At 45.5% G+C, this 23,204-nt stretch overlaps 1 protein-coding gene across 3 annotated transcripts in view; it reads right to left on the reverse strand.

Moving 5' to 3' along the window:
* Positions 1-23,204, reverse strand: part of Map2k5 (mitogen-activated protein kinase kinase 5) — a 256,460-nt gene that overhangs the window by 49,974 nt on the left and 183,282 nt on the right. For 2 of the 3 annotated variants that reach the window (XM_052763433.1, XM_052763451.1), the window contains 2 exons: positions 9,113-9,139; positions 8,767-8,799 (listed from right to left, as the gene is read on the reverse strand). The exons of the other annotated variant lie outside the window; for it this stretch is intronic. In XM_052763433.1, coding sequence (XP_052619393.1) covers positions 8,767-8,799; positions 9,113-9,139 — 60 coding nt within the window. The remainder of the gene's footprint in view (positions 1-8,766; positions 8,800-9,112; positions 9,140-23,204) is intronic. 3 annotated transcript variants of the gene reach the window in all.

Genomic DNA, 23,204 nt, shown 5'->3' on the forward strand with positions numbered 1-23,204 from the left:
TGGGATAAACCTCACTTAGTTCTGACATTGTCCCATTTTGATTTTTACTGCTGTGATAAAACACTGACCAAAAGCAAGCTGGGGAGGAAAGGGTTTATTTCAGCTTACATTTTTCAGCCATCATCGAGGGAAGCCAAGGTGGGCACTCAAGGCAGAATCTTGAGGCAGAAACTATGGAGGGGTGCTGCTTACTGGCTTGCTCTGGGTTCACATCCAGCTACACTTCTTACAAGCCTATCATCCTAGGAATGGGACCATCCACAGTGGTGTGCTCCTACATCAATCAGATCAGCAAATGCTCCGCAGACATGCATGCCTACAGGCTTTCTGATGGAGGCGACTCTTCAACTGAGGTTCCCTCTCCATCTCAAACTTGAGTTTTTCATATAGATTGGTAGCATACAGTTTTTCAGAGCACCCATCCATCCATCCATCCATCCATCCATCCATCCATCCATCCATCGATCTATTTATTTTTGGGACAGGATCTCCCTACGCTGTTAAGTTGGCAACAAAGCTAACCAGGTCAGTTACATGATTCCCTCTAACTATTGCTGAATTCAGGGTGTAAAATCCTACTGGTGTTTTCATGAAGGTTTTTGTATAGATAAGGGATATTGGTCTTCAGTGTTTCTATTTATTTATTTGTGTGGATACAAATGTGCCACAGCACACACACACATGAAGGTCAGAGAGCAACTTGAGAGTTAGTTATCTTTTTACCATGTGGGTCCAAAGGATCAAAGTCCCTCGGCAGCCTTGGCAGCAAGCACCTTTACCCGCCAAGCCACCTTGCTGGCCCTTGGTTTTTTTTTTTTTTTTGCCAAGTCCTTGGACTCAGGTATCAGAGTAGTCCTGACTTCACAGGAACAAGGAGAACAGTGCTTCTCTCACCCCAGTTTGGAAGAGTCTAAGAAGCAGAGCTGCTAATTCTTCTTTAAACACTTGGTAAGATCCACTGTGAAAGCAATGCTGCTGCTCTGGCTTTTATGGCAAGTTGTCATTTATTTAACATTTTTTGTTATAGGCCTATTCTGCAGTGCAATTTGTGATTCCAGGGATTTGTGTATCTCACACAGGTGATTTAGGTTTGTAGCATACAGTTTCTCAGAGCGTATGTTCTATTAATTAGTTAGTTAGTTAGTTAGTTAATTAATTAATTCTTGAGGTAGGCTCTTCTGTGTTTCCAGGGTGGCTTCTAACTGTGGCAATCTTCCTGCCTAAGCTTCCAAACACTGGTATCCCAGGCTTACACCCTGAGAGCTTGCCTGGAGATGCTAACAGGGAACTCAGGGCTCTTATACCCTTGACTGAGGACCATGCAGCTTCAAGAGAGACGTGCATGGAGCAGTGGAGGAAGAAGGGCACCCTCCTAGCCAGCCTAACAACGGGTATGCATTCCTGAGTTTAGCAGTTGGGAGATCTCCTTCTGTCTCCATCAGTCTAGCAGAAGCCTGACATTTTATTGGTCTTTTCAAAGAACCAATGGTTTGCTGGTTTGTCTTCTCTATATCATTTATTTCTGCTGTAATCTTTGTTATTTCTCCTCCCTATTAACTTGGGTTCAGTCTGTTCGCTCTCTACTTTCTTAGGGTAGAACCTAAGCCTACTGATCTGAGATTGTCTCTGTGCACTGCGGGTGCTTACAGCTCACTGCCCTCTGTGCACTGCAGATGCTTACAGCTCACTGCCCTCTGTGCACTGCAGGTGCTTACAGCTCACTGCCCTCTGTGCACTGTGGGTGCTTACAGCTCACTGCCCTCTGTGCACTGCCGGTGCTTACAGCTCACTGCCCTTTGTGCACTGCGGGTGCTTACATCTCACTACCATCTGTGCACTGCGGGTGCTTACATCTCACTGCCCTCTGTGTACTGCGGGTGCTTACAGCTCACTGCCCTCTGTGCACTGAGGGTGCTTACAGCTCACTACCCTCTGTGAACTGCGGGTGCTTACAGCTCACTGCCCTCTGTGCACTGCCGGTGCTTACAGCTCACTGCCCTCTGTACACTGCAGATGCTTACAGCTCACTGCCCTCTGCACTGCGGGTGCTTACAGCTCACTGCCCTCTGTGCACTGTGGGTGCTTACAGCTCACTGCCCTCTGTGCACTGCAGGTGCTTACATCTCACTGCCCTCTCTGCACTGCAGATGCTTACATCTCACTGCCCTCTGTGCACTGCAGGTGCTTACATCGCACTGCCCTCTGTGCACTGCGGGTGCTTACATCGCACTGCCCTCTGTGCACTGCGGGTGCTTACAGCTCACTGCCCTCTGTGCACTGCGGGTGCTTACAGCTCACTGCCCTCTGTGCACTGCAGGTGCTTACAGCTCACTGTCCTCTGTGCACTATGGGTGCTTACAACTGCCCTCTGTGTACTGCGGGTGCTTACAGCTCACTGCCCTCTGTGCACTGCAGGTGCTTACAGCTCACTGCCATCTGTGCACTGTGGGTGCTTACAGCTCACTGCCCTCTGTGCACTGCGGGTGCTTACAGCTCACTGTCCTCTGCACTGTGGGTGCTTACAGCTCACTGCCCTCTGCACTGCAGGTGCTTACATCTCACTGCCTTCTGTGCACTGAGGGTGCTTACAGCTCACTGCCCTCTGTGCACTGTGGGTGCTTACAGCTCACTGCCCTCTGTGCACTGCCGGTGCTTACAGCTCACTGCCCTTTGTGCACTGCGGGTGCTTACATCTCACTACCATCTGTGCACTGCGGGTGCTTACATCTCACTGCCCTCTGTGTACTGCGGGTGCTTACAGCTCACTGCCCTCTGTGCACTGAGGGTGCTTACAGCTCACTGCCCTCTGTGAACTGCGGGTGCTTACAGCTCACTGCCCTCTGTGCACTGCCGGTGCTTACAGCTCACTGCCCTCTGTACACTGCAGATGCTTACAGCTCACTGCCCTCTGCACTGCGGGTGCTTACAGCTCACTGCCCTCTGTGCACTGTGGGTGCTTACAGCTCACTGCCCTCTGTGCACTGCAGGTGCTTACATCTCACTGCCCTCTCTGCACTGCAGATGCTTACATCTCACTGCCCTCTGTGCACTGCAGGTGCTTACATCGCACTGCCCTCTGTGCACTGCGGGTGCTTACATCGCACTGCCCTCTGTGCACTGCGGGTGCTTACAGCTCACTGCCCTCTGTGCACTGCGGGTGCTTACAGCTCACTGCCCTCTGTGCACTGCAGGTGCTTACAGCTCACTGTCCTCTGTGCACTATGGGTGCTTACAACTGCCCTCTGTGTACTGCGGGTGCTTACAGCTCACTGCCCTCTGTGCACTGCAGGTGCTTACAGCTCACTGCCATCTGTGCACTGTGGGTGCTTACAGCTCACTGCCCTCTGTGCACTGCGGGTACTTACAGCTCACTGTCCTCTGCACTGTGGGTGCTTACAGCTCACTGCCCTCTGCACTGCAGGTGCTTACATCTCACTGCCTTCTGTGCACTGAGGGTGCTTACAGCTCACTGCCCTCTGTGCACTGCAGGTGCTTACATCTCACTGCCCTCTGTGCACTGCAGATGCTTACAGCTCACTGCCCTCTGTGCACTGCGGGTGCTTATAGCTCACTGCCATCTGCACTGCAGGTGCTTACAGCTTACTGCCCTCTGTGCACTGCAGGTGCTTACAGCTCACTGCCCTTTGCACTGCAGGTGCTTACAGCTCACTGCCCTCTGTACACTGCAGATGCTTACAGCTCACTGCCCTCTGTACACTGCAGATGTTTACAGCTCACTGTATTTTGTGAGTTTTTGCTGCTGTCCTGGAAGTTCTCCAGCGGCCCCTTTGGTTTGTTCATTATTCCACTGAATGTATTATTTTCACATATTTGTGAGTTTTCCAGGTTCCATTCTGGGCTCTTTGGCTTCCTGGTCAGTTGTCTGGTTTCTGGACTCTCTATATAGTCAGTGTCCTTTATCAAAGCCCTGCTCTCATGGTCACCTTCCTTAGGGAGCCTTATTAGAGAAAACAGAGGGATGTTCTATATCATGCCATTCCTAAGACCAGAATCTTCTCCTTCATATATGAATGGGGAGAAAAGTTAACATTCTCAGAATCACTTAGCACCTAACCCAGACCACTGTTTACCCACACTTCCAGTCCTAGACTGTGAGGAACTACAGAAAGTTTGCTCATTTACAAACTCACAGTTTTAAGAGATCAACACACAGTCATTATTTCTGAGCAGGTATAAAATGTCACTTCAACAAATTTACTTTTTATGTGTAAAATGAATAAACAGAAGTATAAATCAGGGATTTGTTAATGGTTCTTTTGAGCACCTACAGATGCTAGGCAAAAATTTATTTTTAGTTATAATATACCTGGAATGTATGTATATACTTAGAGTACTAACCCATTTTTCTGGTTGTCATATTTTAGACAACATGAACATTTTGGAATACATCTGTGATCTCAAAAAATGATTTATAAGATAGTTTCAGGTCTTTCTACCCAACATTTATGTTTTCTCCTTTTTTAATCTAGGAAATTCCATTTATCTTTTAATCCTGAGTTTAAATGCAATGCCTCCTTACCCACCCCCATCTCTGGGCTCTGTAGCAGTCAGCCTACACTGAACCATGCTTATTTGCTCTGTGTACATCTCTAGTCCAAGTTTATGGCCCATGTGAGGTCAACAGACTCCTGGGCAGGGTTCCCTTCATACTTTCTAGTTCTCAGCCCCTCCATCCACTGGAAGTTCCACTAGCTGGCTTGAGAGATCTTAGGATTTGGTGATGTAGACATCTGGTGTATCTCCACCTATGACAACTTGGTCTGTAATTGGCTTTGTGGCCCTGCCTAGAAGCCCATTCCTTCTGGACTTGAGGCTGTCCTTAGTGTTCTCAATTCAGGCTAGTACATGGCTGACAGTAGATAACTATGTGCTAACTGAATGCAGGTCTACCCATGTCACTGCATCAGAGGGACCTTAGCGTCTGTCTACCTCTTCAGACAAGGCTGTTGGCTCTTACAAGTACTGCTTGGGGATCTGACTTCATTTGATACATTTTCATTTTGCTAGGGTCACCCTTGGGAGTGCCAGCACCAAAGGCATATGGTAGAACTATTTGGACAGCACATGGGGGAGGTCCCCGACAAGAACAATGAGTGATCACAAGAAGAGAGGCAATGTCAAGGGAGAACACAGGAGAAGCACCCATCAAGGAGCACAGAGGAGCCTGGAGGCACGTGATACTATGATTTCAAGAGGCCCAAGAACACCACTGAGTGTCGAGGCCAAACACATAGTCACATTCAGTGATAGCACACAGTCAGCTCCATTACTTTCTCAGCTCTAGAGGACACTGATATATCCAAGCTCAGTTCAGTATCACATTCCAAACAGACTAGAATCTTAGAGAAAATGGTAAGCAGGCTGCCAAGAATATACATTTCTTTTAAAAAATACAAATTTCTCACAGATAGCACAGCCAGCAGTAACATTTCTGTTATCTAGACAATGAAGCCTTGTATTCCCGAGGGTACTAGGTACTCAAGGCACCAGGTACAGATAAACAGACATCATTTACAATGAGAGGCAACCAGGGGCCTGGGGTATTAAGAGGTTCTCTTGAGACTTATAGCCTTGGCTAGTTGGGTCCAAGTTACTCAAAGTAGACCGGATTCTCCAGAATTCTGATGAGAGTTCAGTAATCAGTCTGCCTTGGCTACCCTTCCAGTTGCTGGTCCAAGCTTCATCTTTGTGATTCTTATGCTTCTGTTTAGTTCTGGTGTTCTTTGCTTGGATGTCTGGTGGCTAACTCTGGCTCTGCCCTACAGTTCCATCCTTGACTCTCAGATCGGCTCTAACATTCACATCTGACCACTTTGGAGCTAACTGGCCTCTGTCCATCTGGGTGTTGATTAACCACTGTCCAATTTCTGCTATGCTAAGGTCAAGGTCAAGCTGAAGCCAGTAACATAATATGCCACACTAGGATTTGCTACTGGTATGTTGTATATGACTAAATGTGCCTGAATTAGGATCCCTTCGGGAAGTAATTCAATTATGTGTATTCCTCTAAGTCTGTATGGAGGTATGTGCACATGAATGCTGGTTCCCCCTTAGGCCAGAGGCACGGGCCCTCCTGAAGCTGAAATTACAGGCACTTACGAGCCACCCAAAGTGGAAGCTGAAACTGAACTCGAGTCCTCTCCAAGACTAATACACTATTGAGTCACTGACCTATCTCTCCAGCCCCTGGTGGTACTTTTTGACCTGACTTTTCTGTAACAGGAAGCAGCACACACTAGCATCGGGTCCTCAAACCCAAGGAGTAAAAGGCATCAATTCTTGACTGGTTATATTCACTCACAGAAACCCTGAAAATCAGGAGCAGATGAAGTTGGAGGAGAGTTCACAATCTTGTGGGATGGAAATGAAGAGAAGCTGTCTACATTGACCATGAGTGCACAGTACCCGAGAAGCTAGGGCATCGGAAGCATCACCACTGAGACATCCAATGACCCGGGCCCAGGACTCTGCTGTTTGTTTGAGACTGGTCTCACTATAATAATAGCCCAGGCTGGCTTTAAACTCACAATCCTCCTGTCTCAGCTTCCTGAGTGCTGGGATATAGGCATGTGCTTGGATTCTGCATTTTTAATGAGTCTTAGCTCTTCCAACGCAGTGAGTCTTTGGGTCACTATATGAGGAATACCCAGTGCAGAGCAGCAATTAACACACACAGGGACAGTGAACACAAAACATGACCCATGCTTTCTCTGATGCCTTGATGTACCTTGCATAAGGCAGTTCATATGGCTGCTCCTTTCCTAATGACCTTACTGGATTTGAGATTTGACAGCCTCACTCTTACTGCTGTTGGTGAAGGATCTCAGGTTTAAGATCAACTTGGTTTAGTGAAGACAGTGTTAGCTTCCCAAGTTTCTAGAAAGAAGGCGTTTTAACAAGGTTTTGGAGTAAACAGAGATACTAGGTTCTGTTTGTCTTTTGTCTGAGGGAGAAAGGCTACAAAGAAGAGCATGAAATTTCAGCAAGATACTATTGTCCTTCAGTGTTACCCTATAATCTTTTCAAGTTTTATGATTTTGCCGAAATTAAACAAGTAAAATATTTTAAATGCATAACAACCATCATGTCTTGAAATAAGGAATAGAAACATCTATTTTATCCATAAAATCTTCAAATTAGCTCCCTGGCAACACATGTGTCATCGGTGAGGAAGACACATACCCGAATGCCCATGTACTTTGGATGCCCAGGAGCCAGGTACACCAAGAGTGGTGGAGCCCAGAAAACGGTGCAGGCTGTGCATTTGACTGGTGAGGCCAAGTTTCCCTGGGCACTTCCCCAAGCAAAACTGGAGGGAGATCTCAGGACAATGGCTTAATCAGGAGGATTCTGATGGGACAGGATGCTTTTGGAAACTAAGATGACAGAGATATTGATGAGCTATGAGGTCCAGGAGGCCTGTCTGATGTTTGAGATAATGGAGTCTCCATTTGTTTCAGGACGATGCCTTCATTTTCGCACCGACGTGTTTTATGGCTTGCAGGGGATGTATGGACTGGCGGATGGAGACATTAAGGAGTTGAGAGTCCCACTCTCACTGATGCTGTGATGTGGGTGTGCTTATTCTTTTCCTAGGAGGATCTTTATTTTTTTCTCCCAAATCTCATAACTGGTTATGCAGATGTTTAATTGAGAAGAATAGCTATGAAATTACTGCTTGTTTTTTTTCTTTCAAACTTTCCTATCTGGACCACTTATTGTCTCTCTTCTCTATTTACAAATGCTCTAAACATTATAAAATTAAAGTTTAATTAGTTTTTAAAACTAAACTTTGCTAGGAGGCTAGGGTTTTTTTCTTTTTTCTTTCGATTTTTTGAGACAGGGTTTCTCTGTGTAGTTTTGGTGCCTGTCCTGGATCTTGCACTGTAGACCAGGCTGGCCTCGATCTCACAGAGCTCCGCCTGGCTCTGCCTCCTGAGTGCTGGGATTAAAGGTGTGAGCCACCCCAGCCCGGCCCAAGGCTAGGATTTTTAAAAAGGTTATTGTGTCTCAATTGAGAGCCTGGTGTACTATAAGAAGGCTAATATCAAGAAGAGCTGAAATTCAGAAAAAGAAGTAGAATCAAGTTAGCTGAGTGAGGTAGATGAGCTCCATGGAGGCAGTGGGACACAGAAGTGCAGAGGGAGCATGCTCAAGCCAAGAGAAGTTAGGAAGAGAGAAGACTCCTTCCTGGAATACTAGAAGACTCAAGAAGTTAGGGGCAGATAGAATCTCCAGAAAACGCCTCATGAGGTAATTAAGGCTGAACTATTGACCAGAGCTTTGAACAAACCCTCTCCCATTTTAACCATGGTTTGCTTTTATGGATAAAACCAAAAAGGCATAATTTATCCAGCCCATGTTACTATTCACTCAACTCTGACCCTTCTCTATGGAATGCCTTTCAATGTCTCTTATAGAAGAAGTGACACCACTTTAATTTCCAGCTCCATCCCCATCTGGCCAGGAAGAGGATCAATTAATATTATCATGTTTTGTCTTCAGGGCTTCTGACATCCCCGAGGACCAGCCTGTGGGACAGTGTGTCATCACAACGCTTCTCAGCCCAGACGGGGAGAGAGCAGGATTCAGGACAAGGCCAGCTCATGTAACACAGCTCAGAGCATACCACACAACTTGCTTCGAGGATGTTGGGCATTGTGCTTCATTAGGAAACAAAATATAAGCTTTCCACACCATTAGGGATGACTTTAGGAGTGGAAAGCACATAAGACGATGCCTCACCTCATCAACAATGCACTGTAGAAGCTGGAGAGGCTGTGACGGGAAGAAGAGAGGGAAAAAGTATTAGCCTGTGTGCAATGTCTTTACAGTGGAGTGGAAAGAAAAAAATCATTAATGCAATAAAATATAGCAAGATTAATCAACAACAGCAAACTCTTATAAAAACATGGATGCTCAGGACGTCCTATTATTTCTAATGGTACCTAATCTAATACAGGCAGTTAAAGGTTTGCATTTTCTTCAAAATGCAATTTGCTAAGTTTAAAACAAGGCATTCAAGCATGCAAAGGAAGCAGCCATCAGGAAAAAGAAAAGTGAATTTTTTTTCTGAACTCATAAAGCTTACCATTAAAGATCCCTGGTTTTTCTGAATCTGAAAAAAGGCAATATGTAATTAGCATGTCATAATCAAAATGACTCACTTGGACACATTATGATCACTGAGAGAAAATTATTGCATTGCTGGTGGCAATTTGTGGGCATGTGTTAACACAATTTACATAATGAAAATACACAAATGTTAATAGCTCGCTTCTCATTTATAGGCGAAAGTCAGCAGAATGTTAATTTCACACAACACTTTTTAGTACCCTCCAGGTTGTATTAGAATAGGGAGAAAAACCATAATCCATTTCAAAAGGCTGTTTACGATTCAGATATAAATAATGTTTTATATTGCTAGATTGTGAACACTGGGCTTAATGTTGCAATCATTGCTAATGTTATGAAGCTCACTCTTTTTAAATTAAAAACCGATTTATTTAAAATTGAAATTAAATCATAGTCAGAAATTAGAATTTTGGATTCCTGCCAGTGTCTGCTCACAATCCCCTATTTTGTGAAGAAAACTTTAATTATGTGGTTGAAGTGTTTGCCTGGAACTAAGGAGTGGGGTGAAAACTCTACCCTTTTCAAAGTTCTTTTGGACTGCTTCTCGAGCAGCAAGGCTCTCTGGGAAAAATCAAATGCATGAGGTTTTACAATGCTTTGCTAGGGTGCCTGCTCCGACTCCGCGTTCTGCGGGCAAGCTGCTCACATCTAACACAGACAGTTAACCAAATGTGACAAGATCAATCAACTTCAACTTACTACTCAAGACATTAAACACACCACTGTCCCCCCAGACACCTGCAGTTAATGGACCCAAACCCAACGGAAACTGAGTCCTAGGTCCTGCGTTTTGTAAACAGAAAAATTTTAGGGAGTAAATGCTACCAGGACAGGTCAGTTGTTGTCTGGGATCCATGAGCTCCAACCAGCTGGTTAGATGGGAAAGAGTAACATTCCATGTTTTCCTGTAGTGCTGGGAATCAACCAGGGGCCTCAGACACGATGGGCAGATGTTCCACTGAGCTGCATTCCAGGACCCTTCATGTGTTTTTAGTGGCACTGTGTGTGTGCTGTATGCATGTGTGTATGTGTGTGAGGCCAGAGGCTGATGTCGGGAGTCTTCTTGATCACTCTCCACCTTATTTTTTGAGACAGGGTCTCTCACTGAACCTGGAGCTCCCATGCTAGTTAAACTGCTTGGCCATCAAGACCCTGGGAGGCATCTGTCTCTGCCCTACCAGCACTAAGATTATAGGTGCAGGCCACAGCACATGGCTTTTACAGGGGTGCTGGGAAACCAGGCCTCCCGGAAATGGTGCAGGTTCGGGTTGCAGGCCCAGGTCTGGTGGTGCCAAGCCTTTTCAATGTTCCTTCACCTGGAGAATACCTGCCTATGACCACAGCATTCCTTAAACCAACTGGACAGCATGTTTTCACTTGCATGGTATGGCTGTCAAGGGTGGATGCTGGGTGTATGACTTCCTCTTGCATCCGTGTGGCTGACCAGCAGTCCTTCCCCTCCCCCAAGTCCTGCTATGGAGCCCAGGCTGGCCTAGAACTCATATCCTCCTGCTGGGGTTACCGGTATTGTAGACAGTAGTTCCCGTGCTCTGTCTCAAGTGGCCAAGGTTCCTGCTCATATGTCGCCACCTTTCAGTCACCACACAGGAAGCAGTTCCAGGCTGCTGAGAAGTTTAGTAAACTCTCCAAGAGCCAGGTCCCTTCTCCTACTGTGGCTGCTTTCCTTTTGTTCTTCTAAGCACACACAGGTGGCCCTACGTGCAGTATTAAAGAGGACAGATTCACTCCACAGCTGAGCTGTCTGTAGTGGACAAAACACTAGGAATCCATTTTCGACATCAAAGAGCATCTTTCCTCATAGATTTCCAAGAGTCGGGAGATCACAGGATTCTCTGAGGAAAATCTGGCAAAGATTCTCTGAGGTGCCTTGAAGTGAGGTTCGGGTTGGTTTGCGGCACTGCCTTCAGGAACATGAGTTGTGTGGACCGGACGGCGGGGGGGGGGGGGGGGGGGGGGGGGGGGGGCGACCACACACTTCCAAATGACCCTGGATCTTACAGGGCTCTACTGTCTTATCTTGCCCTGTCTTACAGGTTAGAAGCAGAATACCTTGAAGACACCTTAAGACTGACTGTACTACATTGACTGGGCCAGTGAGGTGGTTCAGCCGGTAAAGGCTCTTGCCAACAAGCCTGATGACCTGAGTTCAAGCCTCAGAACCCTCACAGTGGAAGGAGAGAACCCCCTCTGGCAACTTTCCCTCTGACCTTCACATGCTCACCGTGGCACACGTGCCCATATACACACACACAAATAAATAAATGTAATTAAACTGTCCTATATTAAGGCTGCTACAAGGAAGAGAGGGATGACCACTGGTCTCTCTTTTATGATATAACAATCCAGTTTTGCCCAGGATCTTAGAGATGCTATGCCAGGGTTTTATTACAGTCTTGATAGTAACATACTACAGGATGTCAACTTCATGCATTTTGTATTAGGGTAGCAGAGCCAGAACCTGAAATTGATTCAAAATGCTTATGGTACTCAATTACTTCTGAACATTGTTACACAATGCAGTGACTTATGTCTTCCATTTCACATGGGTCTGATGTGATGATGCAACATCACCATAATTGATTCATTTTCTCAATTAAATAAAGCTACTGTGCGTTTCTTTATAGGAGTGCCACACAGACCATGGAGTTAGATGTATTATCTCCTTGCCTTCTCTCAGATATATTGCCTTGAAGGCTATGTTCTGTTCCTCTGTTAATTCCACCAGAAAAATTTAATGCCACAGTCATATTTTTCAAGTTCTAAGCTGCCATGCGCACGATTGTATTTATATTAGGCATATTTTTCACTGCTAAACTCTTTGTTGTTTACCTTTTTCAAGATCATATTACTGTCTGGGCACAGTGACTATAAAACAGATCTGAACCAAGTCAACCTCCGGCCACCTCCTCTGCTTTTGTGCACAGTTCATGTAAAATCGAAGCCCCTTGTTTTATAACACAGTGAAAGCGGCGCTGACGCGGTGTAAAATGCCAGCTTCGTGGACACCTATCTTTATTCTGGGCCTGCCTTTCTAAAGGCCTGACTGTGAGAGCAGAGTTCAGAGGTGCACGGTCATGTTGTTAGCGTTGATGTACAGCCCGTGCCTGACAACATCTCCCACACTCTTTACAATCAGCCTGCCTAAGCCCACGCTCTGCTCGTACATTCTGTTTGTGCTGAGTGGTTTCTGTGGCTAACTAGGACTTTGGGACAACTAACAGAATGTAACTGTTCCAGATAAACACTTCACTCATCAAGCTCTGGAATTAGTGGTGTTTTGATAGATTAATGAGATGAACTTCCTTCCTCTTCTGGGTTTTTTTTTTCCTTTTGTCAATTGTCAGATCCAAGATTTAAAGCCCCACTAACAGGAGGGGAGGTAGGTCTCCTTCTGTTGAAGGTAGACCCTCTTATGTTTAAACAGGATGGATGGCTTGTTAGGAGGCAGCCACAAGTACTAGCCGGGCTTTGCTGACTGCATTAACATTTATTATATCTTTCTTTGCATGAACCTTACAGGTGGCAATTAGAAAGCCCCATAACATGACTCATGACCTTGGAAAGTGACCCTGGGAACAGGATTGTTAATGCAAAGACTCAGAGGTGAGGCCTCAACTATGGTGCTGGTGCTAAAAAACAATTTTGGGAGTTTCTCTCCCCTCTCTGCAAACAATGGCAAAACAGACCTTGCTAGCAGGTCTTTCCCATCTTCTTCAGAGGCATAATCAGAAAATCGGAGTGGATCCACTCTGGAGCCGAGGGAGGACACCAGCCAGGCCTTCATTCCCCTCTGAAATGATGACTTGCCCCGCGGCTCTTGTCGGAGAGATTTATGGGTGACCTAGGTCACATCTTCCAATATCAGTTGACAAATTTTCTCTTTACATATTTACTGCTTTTCAAGCTTGTGTTATTTTCTCTTAGATAGAAAAAAAGAAGTCTGAAATTACATGGTATGGTTGGAATTTTTAAAGAATAGCAGCTTCATTTTGTGTGACTTGAGCTATATTCCAGTCTTCAGTGTTAAACCGGTTTTTTTCTTTAATTTTAACCCAAATGTAAGGATCTGTAGACACTTTAAAGATACTCTGTTCAAATCTGACACATTAAGCTACAGCCTCAGCTAAATCTACAGTGATTATGGTGAATTGGGATTTTATATGCTACATGAAGAATTAAGACCTAAAGAATTCTTCAATGGAAAGGACCTCTGAGATGCTCAAGCTCAATCCACTTACTTTGCCTTTATGGATATTGAGGCTCAGAGAGGAACAATATTCAAGGTCCCAGATCAGTCTGGCCTGTCAGCTTGCTCGGGAGGCTACTACCCGGGAAAATGCATGAATCTGAGGACTAGAAAGATCCATGGAATTCCAGCCAGATACCCCTGGCCTCAAAATCCCCCTTCCTGCATTGGGGCTATGGACCATTGTCTGCACAGTTCAGGGTCCTGCATTGGGGCTATGGACCATTGTCTGCACAGTTCAGGGGCCTGCATTGGGGCTATGGACCATTGTCTGCACAGTTCAGGGCTGAAACAAGAGGATTCCAAAGCCTCTCTGAAGATGGTGTCCCCACTCAGGAGCTGGGCCTGTTTACTTCCATAAACTGTAACCTGTTGCCTTGTACCACCAAAAGCTTCCAAATGACTATTTACAAAAAGGAATAAATGAAATTTACTGGGCCTAACTATGAGTGGAGACGTCCATAATGTACTAATTTTCCTGAAGGTAATATAAGACAAAATAAAAGATAATATACATTGTTTCTAACATAAACTCAATAGCTTTGCTTGGCCCCTCTTCCCAGATCATCAGCCTTTATCCTTGTTCCAATTGTTACCACTCTCAGGAGTCTTACTGTATCTTGTACAGGGTCTAAAACAAATGTTAAGTCATAGAGGCGTTATCAGGAGGATCCCAATCAGGGCAGAATGTGCCTAAAATTCTACAGTCTAAGATCCACTTTCATGGCTGGAGGTGGTGGCACATGCTGTGAACAGCAGCAATTGAGAGCCAGAGGCAGGTTTATCTCTGTGAGTTCAAGGCCAGCCAGGGCTGCACAGTGAGAAACCCCCTCCCATGCATGTATGTATGTATGCAAAAAGTATTTGAATATATAATTAAAACAAAGGTTTAAAACAAGTTTTAAAATTCAGTTTAAGATCCTTTCTCTGTCACCTTCTTTCTGGCCGACAGCTCAGACTGCAGCCGGGGATGTGTTTGGGAGCTACCAGTTTTAAAAAGAGAAAACTAACCCAAGAACTAGGTGTGGCAGAAAGACTCCAAGATGCCTAGAGGAGAGCACAGCTCAGATGGGACTAGATAGAAAAACCCCTAAGGCCATAAATAAGAGCCCGCGGCTCTTGCTGCTACCCAAGGATCAAGGACAATGCATTTCTCCACAGAATACAACAGCTGGAGCACTGAGGTACGGGACAACATTACTCATCCGCTGGGTGCACCAGGCAGGGGGGCGGGGGGAGGACCTCCTCGCCAGTCTCCTCCCTACCCTTTGTGTACTTAAAACTGACATAGCTCGTGTCCCACTCCATGTGCATGGAGAGGAGCCATAGCAAATTCTCCTTTGGGCGAACATTCACATTAATCTATGTTTTGACACAGAACTGCAAATTGAAATAAAAACAGATATGAATCACACGATGAATCTGTTTCCTGATGGTACAGGCCTAGCCAAGGTGTTCATTAAGTATCTTGCTTTGAGAAGATTTTAGGCATTTTTCTGCCTCTAACTTTAGTTCCTCCTTTTCTTTGTTCTGTGAGGGGATGAGCTTGTGTTGACTCTAGCTTAAGACCATTAGAGGTGTGTGTGTGTGCGTGGTGGGGGAAGTGTGGTGTAGGTGTGTGTGTGTGTAGGAGATGCAATTTCTCTGAGCAAGGCCTATGGATGACATCAATCTTCATGGTTAAATAAACCTGGTTCACTGAAGATGCTAGACAGGGTTTTTCTAGATCGAGCCTTTAATTTGCTTCTCTGTCAGCTTAACCCACCCCCATGCTCTGGAACCCAAAGATGGGTTCACCTGGTCCATGTCTTTACCTACGGGGAATCTTGCTTTGTAATATTCCAGACAGAGGTATCTTCTAGGACTGGAATTCCAATGATTCTATCTTGGACAGCAAGGACTGTTGGGAAGTTTCCTTCATGAATGTAATTTAGGATTGTATTTTCTTCATAACAAAGTCAGCTTTGAACTGGATCACCGGCCCTTTCTAACTTCCAGTCCAAGCAGCTTGCATTTCTTAACAGGCAGCACCCTCTCACATCTGCAGTTAGATTCACCACCCTCAACCACAGCAAATGTCTCTGTAGTTTTAACCTTTACGCAGAAAGTAGATTTCATCTGCCCACCATAGCCACACTGCTTCCTGTCACACAGAGAATCCCTACTGTGTCACTGTGGGGCTGGCGCTTGTCACATTTCCTGTAGAAGTTTACAGAGTTTTAGGAAGGCTCACTACATTTTCTGAAAGTTCATTTTCAAGACCAAATACATCTTAAAGATCAGCCCGGGACCCCTGAGCTGTGGTGAATGGAACTGATGTCAGTTCCTTATATATTTGGAGACAGGTGCCATGTCTTCAATATCTTCTGTGCTGAATAAGCCCAGGGACTTTCCTCCCCAGGATCAGCCGCAGCTCTCAATGCCCTTTACCCTTTCCCCTCCACAGTAATGACACTCCGGCCACATGCTCCGCCCTCACAGCCCTTTTGCTTATGTCAAGATGACTTCATGTGAAATAGCAGATGGAACACGGAGCTCAGGCCTGAATTATTAAGAACATGTTCATCCCCTGGGCTCAGGGAGTTAAATAGCCTTCAGGTGCTGATGGGGAAGCAGAGTTGCTTGTCCCAGCAGAAGCAGGTTACTCCAAGAGTCCAAGCAGTCACTGTTGGTTTAGGAATTGGGCTAAGAGCTAGGTGTGGTGGTGCACACTTTGAATCTCAGAAGCTAGCCAGTCTACATAGAGAGTTCCCGGCAAGCCAAGGCTAATACAGAAACCTTGTCTCAAACAAAACAAAAGTGAGCCAAAAGTCACTGGCCAGATCTGCCTTTCCTCAAATCAGGAAGCCCAGGCTTTTCACTCTGTGAATTCCTCTGTGACTAAGTTGACTTTGAGTTGATTTTTTAAAAAGCTGCCTGAAGGACCAGCTCTGATTTCACATCCTGTCACTCGTGGTCAGCTTCCTCCAATGTGTGCATATGTATGACAGTCCCTCTCATCTGTCTGGCTATGTTTCAGGATCCGCAGTGGAAGCATGAAACCCTACCCATCCCTACTTGTCTTTACTGTGTACATACACCCCCAATAAGCTTTCATCTTTCCCTTAAAGGGCTTGTTTTAGGCACAGAATTGCCACTGTCACTCCTCTTGTGCTTTGGGACTCTTACTAAGAAGAACAAGTGTTACCTGAGTGCAGCATTGTGGCACCTGACAGTTGATCTGATGACCGAGACACTTGCTAAGTGATTGGCAGATGGGCAGTACAGACAACACGGACACACTGCAAAAAGGGAATATTCATACCCAGAATGTTACAAACTAGGGTGGCATGGAGTTTCATCAGGCCTCTCACAGCTGTATGCTGTTGGAAACTGAGGACGATGTTTGCAATTTTCCGCTTCCTAGTTTAGACTGCAGTTGACTGCAGGCAGAGACTAAAATGCTGGGTGAAGTGGAGACCATCAAAAGTCCCAATAAAACAGGGTACCAGCCCCTGAACACATACTCACTTTGCCTTGACTGGCTTAGCTCACCGTGTTCTGGATCCTGTAGCAAAAACTCACGGAGGCAAAAGTGCCTAAAAGGGTTTTTGGTAGCCACAATCCTACAGTCGGCTCAACCAAGAGCAAATAAAGAAAAAGCAGCACTACTGTCTCTCTGCCATGTCTCATACAGACACAGTACCGAGGACAGTTTAACTGGTCAGGGGCCCTGGACAGGTCTGAAGATGCTGCTCCTTGTGCCTCTTCCTCAGGACAAACAGACTGCATGAGCCTTTTGTTTGGCTGAGAGGAGGCCCGCCAGCCCTGCAGCGGCACAGACTTCTGGGGCCTGAAAGAACATCGAGGGTTTTGAATGCTGCTTAGCTACTGCTCCTTTCTGATCTTTGAAACCTCCTACTGTCTGGATTCATCTGGCAGAGGGGAGTTAACTGCTTCCCGTCCATCCCCTCCATCCTTTGTCCCATCTGGACTCTCCTGAAGGACCAACACTCACTTTCTCTAGAGAAAACGATCATGTCTCTCAGAAGGACTTGCCCTAAAGAGAGAAGGTAAAACCAAGACTAGGAGCCTTGGGATTTGAGTTTAGTTCTTGGCTCTTTCTAGACGCAAAACTGGTTTTGACAATTCGTAAGTCAGTGAATTGAGGTAAATAATCCCTTTTAGTTATATTTACCAAGTAGTCCTCTATGCCCGAACTATAAGTGATTCTAGAACCCAAAAGGCAGGCAGGACACAATTGCTGGTCCCAAAGGCGAATGACTTATTCAAGTTCCCTGAAACTAGCCAGGGCTATGACTTAAGCACAGAGCTTGTCTTTCCTCTAAATGTCACTCAATACTGGGACAAAACACAGCTACCTAGGGCTGGAGAGCTGGCCCAGCAGTGAAGAGCATTGTTGCTCTTGCAGAAGAGCCAGGTTTGGTTCCCAGAACTCATAAGGTGGCTCACAACTGTCTGTAACTTCAGCTCCATGGACCTGACACCTTCTTCTGACCTCCTCAGCCACCAGGCATGCACAGGTGGGAATAAACGCACAGGCTGGCCAAACATCCATATACAGAACATAAACAAGTCTTTAAGAACCAAAAACCCACAGCTTCCCGGTTTTGCTGCTTTTTCCCAGGGTTCCATAGAGTTCTAAGGTATTTTCTTCCACCTCATCCTGCCCTGGTTTTGTTTGTAGGCTTCTCAGGAAAGCTTGTTTCCTCAACCTAGGCTCTAGGTACCACGTATCACCGTATTCAAAAAGCCTTACACATCTGACATCATTGTTTGGCTTGCTGAGCTCCTGAGATGGCTTCAACAATAGCCCTACATGGTCATGTGGGATGAGGACAGAGAGGATCTGGACATAGCTCATGCACATCTTTCAACCCAAGTGTTCCTTGTTGCTTTGGCAAATGAAGTTCAAAATACACGTGGAGCAAAACAGTCACAGATCTAGAAGAAATTGAACTCTGTTTGACTCTTGTTTCGAGTTCCAGTTCACTCTTTTCAGTCAATTTCAAGGGGGACAGTGAGAGGCTAGAAAGCATGCTCAGTTTTATCCAATTCCTTTAGAGAACTGGTGTGCATTTGAAACTGATCATACCCAGCAGAACTGCTCCAGCATCCTTGAAAGCACTCACATGTCTAGGTCTGGGTGGTACCCCATCTGCTCTATACACTGTCTTCCCAGGAGACTATGGGCACCTTCTAGAGGGGGAGACTGAGGCCTGAGGAGGAAAGTCATAGAGCTAAGAAGAGATGCCAGGCCCAGAAATCAGGAGAGTCTCGCCTGTGCTTGGGTTGAAGTCACATACCAACGGCGATATACACTGTCACCTGGGGTGGTAGGTATCATTTGTTGCCTCTGGCTCTCTCTGCCCAGGAGTCTCCAGCTAATGAGGAGGCACAGAGCTGTCCAGAGCAGGGGATGAAGCAAGGCCTCTGGCCAGAAACTTAGTTTTGCTTATGGTATTTTACCAAACTGGACTAGTCGTATGGAGAAGGTGTCCGCAGGCTCACAGGGCACTGTGGCAACCCATTTCTGCTCAGAATTAAAACAAGCTTTATCATTCACTTCTGTCTTTCCTCCCTGTGCCTGGAGACCCACAACTTCCCTTGTCAGGCCTTTCTACTGCCTGACGTCACGAGTGCAGACAATGAGGTACAGCCTTATCGAGTCCATACTTGATTCCAATAGGTTGCCCTGATTTCCCACAGTTGTGTCCGGGACCCCTCTGCTCCTGGCTGTGTTTCAGCACCCCCAGCCTTAATCTGCATCAGTTCTTTGCTCCTTTAGAGACTTGTTGATTTTTCAAAGAACTTGTCTGTTTTATTGGCACTAAAGAGGGTTGAGTTCTTAGGATCATTAACATTGTAGTTGAAGAAGATTCCCCAACACCCCAGGCATTAATCCAGAACTGTTAAACATTTAAAAGCAATCTGTGTTCAAACAAAGCTTGGCCAGGTCTGCCCCCTTTTAACTTGGATGCCAATGAGCTCCTAGCTCCAAATCTACCCCAAGTTCTCCATGTGCAATGGTGATGAGCAGTAAAAGTTGATATCTTTGTTTCTGTTGCTGCTGAGACTACTTTCCTCCCAGGGATCCATATCCAGTCAGCAATTACCTGGTAGGCAGGGAGCATCCTGGGACAGTAATTTCCACCTCTGTAGATACACCAGTTGGAGGCAGAACTTGAGTGGCTGGATGTGTAAAATAAGAACGGCCATTTGGAATCAAAACCTCTGGGTGCCTCAGAATATCTCCTGTCCCCACTCTCCGCTAGATAGAAAAAGCCACTGAACTGGGAATGGGAGACAGAAACCCTGCAAGTCACCTAATGGCCATGGCTCTCATTCCCTCCTCTGCCAAATAAAAGCTAGAGAAGGTCTTCTTGTATCTGAAACTCTACAATTTCTTGAGGTGGCAACAACTACCAATAACACCAAGGGGCAAGAATAGAAATCTCTGGAGTCTAAGAGGGTGACAAGATGGCAAAGTCACCATCTGGGAGCCAGAGTGGGGCATCAAGGTCATTGCTTTACATCTCAATCTTATTTCTAGGCTGATTATTTAAAAAAACTGTGAAAGAATCATGGTCCCAGTTACTGGACTAAAAATGACTAGATTCTATATATAATTCCGTGTATTACGACTGTGAATGATAAATTGTAACTCAAAAAAGAAGGACTGGACAGGAAGGCTCTGGTGGGATCAGAGAAGTAATTCATTTCAGTCTAACCTGGCAGGAGACACAGTCATATATTTTCAGAGCTACATAAGCAAATCCCTGAAGTACTTTCTGGAAATATAAATAATACCACCACTGCCTTGCTCTTGTTAACCACCTTATACTTCTTAAAGTGGCTTCTTAGCCTTGGCTCATTTAATGGCGATAATTCCTTCCCAGTCGCCTAGAAATTGTCCTGGAATGTGTTAGGTCAAATTCACACAAGTTGGGGAGAAGCTTTCAGGCACGTGGCAACTACCTTCAGGGCAGAGATCTGGAAATGCAAATCCTTCCAACCTCAAACAGGCTCAAAGAGACTCATGATATCCTGGAGCCCAGCTCCTGCATCCAGTCTGTTACAGGGTCAGCTACATCTTGATAGACTCCTTCCTCCTTCTGCTCCTCTGACCCCTTTCTTTCTCCCCTCAGCCGCAGTTACAGTTAACCCAGGGGATCTGCTCAACAGGGAAATGAGAGCAGCCACAATAACACCCTTCAGACTACTGGAAGGAGGCGCTACACACCCCATGTTCAGACCTGGGGCTCTTGGTGAACGTACCTCCTTTGACTTGAGTACTCAGAGTGGACCTTCGCCATCCTTCTAGTCTCTTTGCTGCAGCTCAAGGATCTTCTACTCTACAAAGCATTCTTGGCTTCTTTTAAAGAAATATCACTTCCCTTTTTAAAAAAGTTATGTGTATACAGGCCCTGTGCATGCTTTTAATCCTAGCACTTGGGAGGCAGTTAGGCATATCTCTGTGAGTTCAAACCCAGCCTGGCCTATATAATGAGGTCCATGCCAGCCAAGGTCACATAGAGAGACTTTTGTCTCAAAAAACAAACAAACCAACAAATAATAAAAACAAATAAAAATATGTGCATGTGCCTACAGAGGCTAGAATTATAGGATCCCAGAGGAGCTGGAATTACAGGTGGTTGTGAAATGCCTGATGTGGATTCTGGGATCCAAAGTTAGGTCCTCTGCAAGAGAGTCCACACTCTTAATAGCGGAGCCATCTTTCCAGATTAAATGATTTATTTACTTTTTAACTATGTGCAGAGGCCAGAGGCTTTGGGATCCCTCGAGCTGGAATGTGAACAAATGCAGGCAATTGGGAACCATCTGATGTGGGCGTTGGGAACTGAACCCTGGTCCTCTGCAAGAGAAGTATGAGCTCTTTTTTTTTCTGGTTTTTCGAGACAGGGTTTCTCTGTGCAGCTTTGCGCCTTTCCTGGATCTTGCTCTGTAGACCAGGCTGGCCTCGAACTCACAAAGATCCGCCTGGCTCTGCCTCCCGAGTACTGGGATTAAAGGCGTGTGCCACCACCGCCCGGCAAGAAGTATGAGCTCTTAATTGAGTCATCTTTCCGGATCTGTCTTGGCTTCTTAAAGTAAGCTAACCATGCCCTTTCTGAGGCCAGCGCCTCAGCTCCTGGAGGTTCCTTTTATAGGAGCTGTACTTTGTTCTATGCTTTTCTTTCTCTTGGAACTGGCTTCCTCTGTTTCAGTTCTGCAAAGTGTCAGGCACTGGGTAGGTGTTCAGTGACAGATAAACATCTGACTGAACTGGGATGAACATCATAGATAGTTTGGATGATGCTACAGAACAGGACCAACCTGGAATTGGCATTTTATTTATTTGTTTGTTTGTTTATTTATTTGGGATCAAACCTAGGGTGTTCTCAAGCTAGGCAAGTGCTCTACCACCGAGCTACAGCCTTAACCATTCAGGTTTTTTGTTTGTTTGTTTGCTTGTTTTTTTTAAATAGACACCCTTCACCTGGCTGGCTAAGAAACCTATCTCAACTACAGTAATAACTGTGATGGGAAAGCACCATCTTTCTAAGTTTCTGAGACCCTGGGGACAATTTCTCTTCCATCTCTGCTTTGTGTGTGTGTTCTTGTGTAGGGTGCATGTGCATGTGTCTGTAAGCCGGTGGGCAATCTCAGGCGCCATTTCTTAGGAGCCAAATACGGTTTCTTTCCTTTCCCCATTCTTCTCTCTCTTAAATACATTTTAGAAAAGATTTATTTATTTTATTTTATTTTGTGAATATGAGTCACATGCATGCTTGGTGCCCATGGAGGTCAGAAGGAGGCATTGGATCCCATGAAACTGGAGTTACAGATGGGTGTGAGTCACCATGGAGGTGCTGGGACTTGGACTCAGGTCCTTTTTCAGATCAGCCAGAGCTTTGAACTGTTCAGTCAGCTCACCAGCCCCATCTTCCTTGCCTTGCTGGCCTGGAGCCTGCCAGGCAGGCTATGCTGGCTGGCCAGTGAACCTACGCTGCCTGTCTCTGCTTCCCCAGTGCTGGGATTTGAAGTGCAAGCCACCACACCTTGCTCTTTGATCTGGGTTTTGGGGACTGGGTTCAGGCCTTCGTATGTACATAGGAAGCACTTTCCTCAATGTGCAGAACGGGGGAGCCCCAGGTCTCTATTTTAAAGACAGCCTAGGACTCATCTCCTTTAGGAAAGAAGGAGATAAAGTGATATCTCTGGGTATGTCTGAGCTGGAGACTTCAAGAAGACGGCGGGGAGAACTTGGCTTTGGCAATTTAAGAATATCCCAGGAAGAAGCTAAGTGTACAAATGAATATCTCCCATCACTTCAGGTTTACCTCTGCATTTTATGGAGCATCCATCTGATTCTATGGCTTGGGTTATTGGTATATTTTAAGTAACTATATCTGATTGGTGAGGATAATGAATAAAAATAAATGCTGGCAGAAATCTGTTTAAGTAATAAATCGCATATACCTAGTTTTTATCAGTTAAAGGGAAACATTGATAATTTTGGGGACTATCCAATTTTTTTTTTGTAAGAGGCTTAATTCAAAACAACAGATACTTACAGTTCACTTAAATCCTTGATGCTATGAACTTCAAAAAGTCTATCTGACCAAGGATGATTCCAAAAAACATTTGTTTAAAGAAGACGAACTTTTTAGATATTTGCAGTTCTAGGTATGATCACAGTTAGGAAGCAGGATACATAAATAAGATAATGATATCTATGGTCTAAATTTAATATAGACCATAAGAATATTAAATGATC

The sequence above is a fragment of the Peromyscus californicus genome, unplaced genomic scaffold (assembly GCF_007827085.1).
Source record: "Peromyscus californicus insignis strain IS unplaced genomic scaffold, ASM782708v3 Scaffold_11__1_contigs__length_118956290, whole genome shotgun sequence".
Lineage (NCBI taxonomy): Eukaryota > Metazoa > Chordata > Mammalia > Rodentia > Cricetidae > Peromyscus > Peromyscus californicus.